This window comes from Fukomys damarensis, unplaced genomic scaffold (assembly GCF_012274545.1).
Source record: "Fukomys damarensis isolate Sample0158 unplaced genomic scaffold, DMR_v1.0_HiC HiC_scaffold_19, whole genome shotgun sequence".
Classification (NCBI taxonomy): domain Eukaryota; kingdom Metazoa; phylum Chordata; class Mammalia; order Rodentia; family Bathyergidae; genus Fukomys; species Fukomys damarensis.
The window spans coordinates 19,474,022-19,484,318 of NW_022900931.1; the positions used below are offsets into that span (position 1 = coordinate 19,474,022).

Genomic DNA, 10,297 nt, shown 5'->3' on the forward strand with positions numbered 1-10,297 from the left:
ATGCAATGCAAGTGATTCTTTCCTACTCTTTTGCAAAGTATAATTCTATAAAATATTTAACAGTTTTACAAAGTTTTGCCTATTAATGGAAAGTGTAATTTTAGGAACTTCTTCCAAGACTATTCCATCTACATATTTACTGTACATAAAATATTTTAAAAATCATATTACATTTGCTGCAGAACGTAGTTGGAAATCACTACCTCTAAACATGGCATTTTTCATCTGTTATTTATTCAGCACATGAGTTATCGGGTTCCCAACTTAGGGCTGACAGTAAATTAAGTGGTGTACAGAGGGAGGTTGAAATGTAAACAGGCTAACAACGAAAGCACTGTGTGTGTCGTGTGTCCCAGGGAAGAATCTAAGCACAGAATAATGTGGGTGCAATTTTTATCCAGCTGTGGTGAGTCTGCAAGTGTTTTCAAGTTTTAACGTGTTTTAGAGATGCCCACTCCAATTTTATTGAAGACGTACTTTTAAGCATCGAGTTAAAAGAAGGATATGCTCCTGCCACAGCTAAAGTATATGGTGTTGAGAGTTAATCTGGGTTTTAATTTGAAGTAAATGAACTGAAGTAAAATGACTTGGCCACAATAATTTTATAAGAAAGACGCTTGCAAAGTGATATGAGATAAGTAGAAATCTCTGAACTTTCTTAAATTATCAGATGAGAAAATAAACCAAAAGTAGTAACATGCTTTCTACAAGTACAGTACCAGGAAGAATGAGGGTCACATGACACTGAATTGTTTGGCAAGATTATGCTTCCTTTGCTAAATTTTAATATAAAACTCGAAGAGGCTTTAGGTTAATCGCATTATCCAATGATCTGGATCCTGTTTGAACAAGCTTTGGAGTATACAGCTAAGAGAAAACAAATAATGTTTTTATAATTATTTTAATTTTAGAATCTTTACACCTCTCAAACAAATGAACATTTTTTAAACAAAGGCAGTATTAAATGTGAAAAATTTTGAGGATGGCATTTTTAAAAATAAAGTTCAGATTCAATATGAGTAGAATATATTGTATCATATTTGAAGCATAAACTATTAAAAACCTGTCTTGTATTTAATCAGTACAGAGTAGTTCAAACTTCATGATTAGTGCAGTGGACTTCAACACAATACATCAAATGAGATTCCTGGGGTCAACCCTCCTCTTCCTGTCTTGAGTAGCGCTTATACGCTGGCATGAGAATGCGGGCACCCAGCAACAGGGCAAATGCCTAGTTTATAAAAAAATATAGTCACTTTTTACTTTTACAGACATTGCCAAACTTATTCTAGAAACTTGTATTTCGTGAGCCAGCAGTGTTTCTTTAGTTCTTATGAAGTTTTCACAAAAACTGAAAACATTACTCTTAAGCAACTACAGAGGAGCTATAAAACTAGCTTACTAGATAAAAAACATAAACATTTACTTTACTTAGAAGTAAATGGCTACATCTTGTGTACCTTCCTTATGATTGATTCTTGTGTTAAATCAATTCCAGATTCAGCAGTATTCGCAGAAAATCAACGTCTTTAACCCTTCTATTAAACTGTGCAGCTATACATGCTTTCGGTTAATGTACAAATTCAATAATCACAGACTACTACTAGCAACCCTGTGCTGCATCATAGTTACTGGTTTTTAAAACAATGAGTTTAAGGTAACTTTCAAAGTCACATACAAAAATGGGGAAATTTTAGTTTCTGTGTATTGAATTTACTAAACTCTAAGGATTTCTTACTAGATTTTTTTTTTTCACTTTGGGATACGATTTCTATCGTAAGCCTGCTGATTTGTAAATTATCTAATGATATTTAAAGAGTTATCTCTTTCAAGGTGCATACTAAATCTACACCTCTTTTATCTCAAAATTCTACATGTTATCTGAGAGATTATCTACTTTAATCCACACGTTGTATCTACAAATATCTTTAATTCACAGGCACTACAACAGTACACATTACTCAATGGATTTTTTCCTTGTCCATTACCAACAGTTCTGGAGATGTTTTGTGTTGGCCTTTATGTTCCATCTTCTAAAGAGAACAAATTATAGCCTTGTAGAAGAAAAGTTTTTCTTACTGTATAGAAAGCAGCTGGCATTTTCCTTACAAGAAGTATAGTGCTTTGCAGGTCTAAATTAATGAACTGTGACCAGAGTTACAAGGGTCCACTCAGAGATAAAGAACAAACAAACCAGGCTCTAAAAAATGTCTTCAAATGAGGCAGGTAGAGAACATCTAGAGTTTTCTGAATGAACTGGCAGGAGAATTCCCAAATGATACCCCTGCTTTTTATAACCTAAACACGACAGAATTAACTGAGAGGAATATGTATGCAGATACTTGTGTCATAATTCTACAAATAAACATTAAATCTGCAAAATGCAGTTTTGGAATTGCTCTGTTGAAAAACAATGAAATGTTTAGACTAGTCAAGCCACCGCGGATCCCCAGATACGGTCCTCAGGTGAAATGCCAATGCAGTGACCTTCAGTGTAATGGAATCTCATGCTAGCAGACACAGTATGTGGCACTACTGGTCCCTAACTGGAACGCAATCACAGCGCTCACCACTTCTCAGTAACTATTAGACTATAAATGGAATTTCTTCACCTTTCATGCCACCGTCACTGGGTGCTTCTGCAAAGATAAGGGCAAAAAAACTCTGTAAAGCAGCCAGTTACACAATATGGCTGATTAGAAAAGAAGAACACAAATAATTCCTTGAAGCAGCTAATCAGTTTACAGCATATATGGACTGTGTGCTGTTGGCAGAGCTTTGTACTGAAATTGTTTTGTTTTGCAGAACTGGATCTAGTGTCCTTTTTGTACGTTCCTTAGAAGATTACTTCTAATGCAACTTTAAAACCTAATTACTTTACATTTCCAAAATAACAGTATATATTTTAATAGGCAAAACAATCTAACATGAAAACTTAATTCTATGCTTAGAAGTCAGCGATTTTTTAGTGATTCACGTTGTTCCTTAAAAAGTGAGATTGACTTTGTGTGTATGACAACTAGTTATTGATAGCTAAAATGTCCACATCAAACGCTATTGATTACTCCTATTTTAAAAGTGTGTTATTTTTCCTTTTTGAATGTTAGTGAGAAACACTCTCTAAACCTTTCTGTGCTGTGATTTCAATATCCATCCAAATTTCCTGAAAGTAGCAATGTAGAACCAGGACTTAAAATGGAGCCCAGTCTTCTGTGGCTATCATGTGAACTAGCCAGGAGAGGTGTCTGTCACTCTCTCTTTTTCTCTCCTATATCCTAAAAATAATTAAAACCAAAATGAAAAATGACCACAGTAAAAAGAGATGAAAAGTTTCAATCCACAAGAATACCAACAAAATACTGAAATAAATCTCCTAACATAAGCAAAGTTTCTACGTTTTTTTACGTGATCATTTTCAATCATTGATAATTCAGTAAATTCACATTTTTGTATTTTATAAAAGAAGCACACACTTATCCTACCCTCTCCAAACAAAAACAGTGACTAATAAGTTGGACTTACACCTTTATTTGCCCCATAAAAAATAGCTGCCAAAACAACGAAGCCATTGTTCTTGTCTAAATTCTTCTGAGGTGGCAAGAAAACTACATTCCTGGGCACTGCGTAATCTTCTTGCCTGACCCCCCTCCCAAGAACCTTTAAGTCAAATTCATTTACCCCCAGAGGGCAACCCGCTATTGTATCCTCTCCACTTTCCAGCCACCTATGAACAATGCACAGTAATTGCAACTGTCACGGGCAGTCGGCAGGAAAAGTAACCCAGCGCTTTTTCCCAGTTTACTGCCAAACCTGAGCCAAGCACCTAACAACCATGCCCCTAACAGAAGAAAGACCTACGGTTGCTTTTAAAATGCATCTAAAAACAGCTTTTTGAACAGAACCAGAGGACAATCACCAAATTTGTGCTCTGAATGTGAAGCTCACAAAACTCAAAATTAAAGACAGAAACTTCTTTTGTGATCCTACTGTAGCTTCCTAAACTAACCCCCAGGCAAGCCTGAAAGGACAGCTGAGCCTCTCTCCTCTAAGCTTATCACCGCTGTTGTGGCTGCTTTTAAGTTTGACTTGTGAAGGAAAACGAGGGAGGGAAAAAAATGTTTGTCCTCCAATGGAATGAGATCATAAGGCTTGGAACGGCAGTCCTCAGTCCTCCGCTCCACTCCCAGTTATTACCCGGGTCAGGGGAGAATAAAGGACCTCACAGGATACAGGCTTCACCTCAGGTGCAAATGGGTTAAAATCCATCAAAATAAGATGAAAGACTCACTACCTTCTACAATGAAACTTCCTGGCTCTCCTTAAACTTTGTCTAAAATCTCTTGAGGGCACGTTAATTATCAGTCATTTAAATTATTCCATGATATATTTTGGTCAGTGAATTTATTGATGAGAACCTATTTATTCACCATTCTTTCACCACTAATCACATTCTGAATATATGCAATTCTAAACAATTTGGGTGAATCATTGCAACATTTTCTGGAAGTTTTCATGTATCAAGATGTGAATGTTGCACAGACAAAACTTTTGAGAAGATGAATGGTTTGCTTTTCTTCAGGATACTAAGAGGTGGCAGAACTTTAAGAGAGACAACTGCCTCTCTCAATGGAAGAGTATTTACAAACACACATATGCAAAAAAGTTATGTATACACATTTCTACATGTATATTAATATAAATCTGGCAATGTTTTAAATATATGTTTAGCATCTGCCAAAAAAATAAGTACAATAGCATACAACTAAAAAATCTTAATATGCATGACCAAGCATCCTAACTTTCTCACAGTTAATCTTACTTTAGAACTTAGAACCAATAGTGTTACACTGACAACAATCAGGCCTGTCTATCAGGCCCCAAGAAAACTCACTTTTAAATTCATTGAAAAGTTCATTTGGGGGCCAGGGATTTAGCTCAGTGGTTTCGCTGCCTGCCTTGTAAGAGTAAGGACCTGAGTTCGCTCCCCCATACCAGGAAAAAAAAAGTTCACCTGCCTCTGTTTCTAGGTGAGGAAATTAAATCTCCCTTTGCTATTAGCAGAAGTTTGTTAAGATATGAATATTCAGTATTTTCTGTAGTCCATATAAAGTTTTTCTTGTTTGTACAAAATTGCTTATTCAAATAAAACCAAAGCAAACACACCGCCCGTGTTGATAGTAAACAATCTTGTATTATGCCTTCCCATTAGTCATTTCTGGTTTCAACTGTAGAGTGTGAACATTCATGCTTCCAATATATAGGATGTATACAATTATTTTATAAGATGCAATTTTTAAAGTTCCTGTGGGTATATTTCAATATATGAAGTAAATCATTTGTTTAAAAAAATGAGAAAAATCAAAGCATTTTAAAAATACAGTGGAGTTTTTCTGCTAGAAACAGTATACCATTCACAAAGCATAAACAAACAGAAAACAAGAACACTGGTAATATTTCCTTTCAAGCTAGGAAGATCAAATACAGACAATTCATGAAGCAGAAAAGAGTGGGGGGCACAAGTACTTCATCACCATTAATATTTCTAAATATCAACTTCACTTCTATAATTTGGGTCAAAATAACTACATGCATATTACCTTTTATTTCGCCAAAGTTCCCTGATCCCATTGCAAGAAGCTTGTCTTTCCAGTCCTTTGAGAGTAGCTTTTCAATGCTGGGGGTTTCTAAGTAAAAAAAAAATATATATAAGCAAATCAACATGACCTTTTTTACAATAGGGCTCATTAAAAGTCTATCTGCTAAAAATAAGGCTATCCCTATCCTGGGCCCTCACTCATAATGACTTCATCAACAAACTGATAACAGGGGAGGGGAAAAGAACGCTTTTTGTCACCTGCTGTTTCAAAATCATTAGCTTTCTCCTCTGGTGGAACAAAGCCATACAAATTCTTTATGACAATAGGTACATATAAACCTGCAGTTCATTGTTTTTCAATTTGGTGAACAAATTCTTGCTATAATAGATGCTTGTCAATTTCAGGGTGCTAGTCTGCAGTCAAAAAATAATTATGTTGATAAAATGCAGAGTAAAAAAGGCAAAGAATTAGCTCTTAAATCTGCTACATGTAATTATATCCCTCTGTGTGTTTACAATTACATCCACTTTATAATATGTGTTTAATATCGTCTGGTGGTAAGCACATTGTGGCAAGATTTGCCAGTACCGTGAACATTTTTTTAAAAGTTCATATAAAAAAAGGTTTAAAGAGATTACAAAATCTAGAGAAGTGAATCATGCCTATAATGGAAACCTATTATTTACTTATTTCAGATTTGTATCATACTCTTCAAATGCCCTGTATTTGGTTAGGACACACATTTTAGAAACCAAGGCTATGTTTTAGTGTGGCATTTGTTTTTTATATACAATATGCTTTGATCTCTTCCTTTGTGCTCAATTTTAATGTATAAGTAAATATAAATGCTAATAAAACTCCCAAACATTAAACTCAGTACCAAACAATGTAATTGTATATTCTTGTCAGCATTTAGATGGGTACACAATTACAATGGCTTTCAATCCCACTATTAGCACTGCATTCAGTTAGAAAATGGAGTGTACTAAAAGATAAGTGTCCCAGTATGCGCCATCTAAATAACAATACTCACACTTATTATCTGGATCTAAGACATGCACAGCCATTCTCCACATTGGTGTTTATGTGGATTTGTATTTGCTCAGGCATTTGTTTACCCCCTACTAGGAGCATAAAGGGAGTACATGTTAACTTATCAAAGGGACCGTCTGTCCTAGAGACCATATGATTATTAGAAACTGGTTAATTTTCCCAGAGTAACATGCATTTTAAAGAGTCTTCGTCATCATCTTTGGTTAATGTCATGGACCTTTTTCAGGGCCTCGTGTTACAATCATCAGTTATCAGAGTCACAAAGCCTGTGCAGTTTTCAACAAAACAAGGACACAAGGCATTGAATATTTTGTTTTCAGATGTCAAGAACTTGAGGAAATTAAGATGGTGAAAAGCTCTGTTTTACACAGCTCACCCAGTACCATATATGATGCAAATATACAAGTGCAACCACCACCCCTATGTACAGCTTTACCTATGGAATGTGTAAAAAGTGTATCTTTCCTTTGTCACAAAATATGTATGCTGATTTTTCACATTTAAGGAATAAAAGGATAGTAAAGAATTTACTGTTATGTTCTCTTAAAATAGTCCCATTTGTATCATATTGTTTGTAAAATAACAAGTCTGTGAGCAGCAAAAGAGTAAATATCTTCATATTGTAACCAATATTTGTTTGTCAAGGTTTTAAAGGTAACTTTAAAATACTACTGCACGGATTTCCAACATTTCTACATTTCCAGTAAACACTTTGTGAGCAAAAGCATTTCTTAAACCTTATCAGAGTAGGTCAAACAAACACCACTGTTTCTTTTTTCTAGCACTCTACAAAAATTCTTGAGTAGCATGTAAACAGAGCACAGCCAATATGGTATTTGCAATAGAGTACTGTCAGTCATTAAAAGCTAGCAAACCTTTGCAAAGCAGGAATGCAGCAATAGAAATCCATTGTGCACCAACAATAGGCCCCTGAACCTCCCTGCACCAAAAGCAGACCATTTTACTTTTAAAGCTATTGTCTGCAAAGTCCATGACAAAGCCTTTCCCCTGCAGCTAGACAAAATATTCACTGTAGTGTGCTCATAAAGAAACAGAAGTTTTCTGTCCAAGTTGCAGAGTTAAAGAAACAGCCACTCAGATTTCTGAAACCTGCAGAACATTCCTGGCCTCGTTATTAAGTAGTATAAGTAGTGCACAGAGCCACTTTTTTCAAACACAGGACTTTAAGGATATGCTAAAGAAAAATGAATCACTTCTTTAAGACCAAGTTATTTGGAAAATGTAAGATCAGAGACATGTCCAACTCAGGCGCGTCATGTCTGTGGATGAGTAAAGACACTAATACATAAGTTTGGTAAGTTTATTGAGCAGCCTATGTGTCAGGAACTATGTTGGATCCTTTTACCTGTACATTCCCTCATTTAATCACAGCAGCCAACTGAAGACTCGGAGTGTGTTATTGCATCTATTTCTCAAGTTAAAACACATCTACCCATATACAAGGAAAAACGGAATGGTCTGAGGTTTCATACAATGAAATGGAAGAATCAAGGTCTTGAATATTTTTTTCTTACAGATTCATCTCCTGTATACACAAAGAAATGATGATGAAAGCTACCGGCATGAATGCCAAGTGTCAAGCAGTATACTAGGTCCTTTACACATAGGGGCTCAAACATCTCACGATAATATTCTGAATTACATAGGGATACAGCCATTCATATTTTAAGAGAACAATGCTTAGGGAACTATCATACCCTGGCCAATATGGAAATAAATCCAACCTATTGGATTTTAAGTCTGTCCTTCTACACATACCCATACCCCCCCACACACAAACACATTTTAATCTGCAAAAGAATTCTGGACAGTAGGAAAAAACTATTGTTATTAACTCCATCATATGAATGAAGGACATATTTAAAGGCTAAGCTTTTGAATTTTCCAATATATATTTATCAATTCTGATATTAAAAGTGTGTTTTTTAGGCATGACTTTTTAATAGTTCTCATGATCCTAAAAATGTAGTCCAATCAGATGACACAGGAAATTTTAATGAAAACCTACAGAGGGACACAAGAAAGTACTTCATTTTACTTATAATGGATGGAATGTTGCGTTGTAAGTCAAACAACCTGTATAGTCACTAGGACTGACATTGGAGGGCTGGGGTGTGGGGTGGGGTGGAGGGTATATCTATGCCATTTCACCTACTTGAGCTCTGTAGCTAAATTGATTTTCTATCAATCGCTACTGTTTCAGTTTGTTTATGCTGTAGTTCCCTAAAGAAATGGAAATGATCTCACAATAATAATCACAGTGGAGGAGCAGTGATTCAACTTCTCTGAAAAAAGTAACATCTCAAAGAAAACTCACAATGAGAAATGTAAGAGACCCAATGGCCAAGTCCCAATATTTAAATACACCTGCTCACTAACATGTGTGAAATTTATCACAGTTATGTAAGTGCTGCTTCACTATCTATGGAATGAAATAGGTAACAATTACCTATTAATTTTGTAAAAGGATGTTTTAAAAAACATAATTGTAGTTTATACTATGAATATGTTACCGTGCATAGCAATTTGCAAATGTTCAAGTTCTGGATCTTTTATTTTCACGTTAAGATAGGCTGTACTGTTTTTTTTTTTTTAATTTGTTTGTATTCAAATTGACAAAAAGATCAGGGTTTTTGCCCTGATCTGATCTGCATCCCAGTCCCTTTTTATAGATAGGGTTTCTTTCACTGGATAAGCTAGCCAGGCTGCAAGTGGACTTGCATTCCTCCTGCTGGGATTACAGGTATGTACCACCACACCTGGTTGATGCAGTGTTCTTAAGGTAAACACTTCTAAAGATTCTCCTGAGCATTCTTTCTCCCGACATGTTATTCTCTCAAGCAATGGAATATCATGATTACATTCAAAATGGAACTAGTAGGACTTCCTACATTAAAATAAGTATACAGGTCCATTAATAACTGTTTTGGCAAAGTATTTCATTTTACCGAATGTTGTGCGACCTAACAATTGTCAGTAGCATATATAGATATTACATACATTTTGTAGATGAGGAAACTAAGGTTTAGAAACATGCTTTTGTATAACGTCATTCATCTAGAAAGTAGAGCAGATAGAATACAAAACCAAGTACACTTAATTCAAGGATCTGTATCTTTACGGGAAATTTAAATAATATTTTTAAAAGAGAAAATAAAATAGATGTTAAGAAGCTAAATTAGCAAAAAATGAAAGATATTCTTCATTAGCCCCCATGTGAATATTAAGATGAGTCTAATTAGTTACTTCTGCTTCTTTCTGCTATCAGACCCTATACATTTGCTTGTTTTTCCCCTTCCCACCCTTCTTTGGCTCACATATGCTTCTTCACATCAGTGCCTATGGCAATCCCCACCAGTGAATGGCGCCCCCAACTGTGCCAGCCATTGTTACAACAGCATCCTGACTCTTTAGGGCCTGTTCATGCCCTGTAACTCGCACTCAGTTTTCCCTTCAGTGCCAAATACTCTTAAGATTGACTCCCTCATCTGGAACAATGAGACCTAGAGACTCATGCCAACATATTGTAATTCTCCAACAAGCTGCCAGTGCCAAGAATTAAACCACATTCGCTCCAGTGCAGTAGCTTTACACACAAGCTCAGGTTTTTGCTTTGTTTCTATGTG

The 10,297-nt window shown here is 35.5% G+C and overlaps 1 protein-coding gene across 16 annotated transcripts in view; it reads right to left on the reverse strand.

The window, feature by feature from the left end:
• The window catches only part of Sox5 (SRY-box transcription factor 5), a 936,135-nt gene that overhangs the window by 200,261 nt on the left and 725,577 nt on the right, over positions 1-10,297 (reverse strand). For all 16 annotated transcript variants that reach the window (XM_033766292.1, XM_010615329.2, XM_010615302.2 and 13 more), the window contains one exon: positions 5,598-5,684. In XM_033766292.1, coding sequence (XP_033622183.1) covers positions 5,598-5,684 — 87 coding nt within the window. The remainder of the gene's footprint in view (positions 1-5,597; positions 5,685-10,297) is intronic.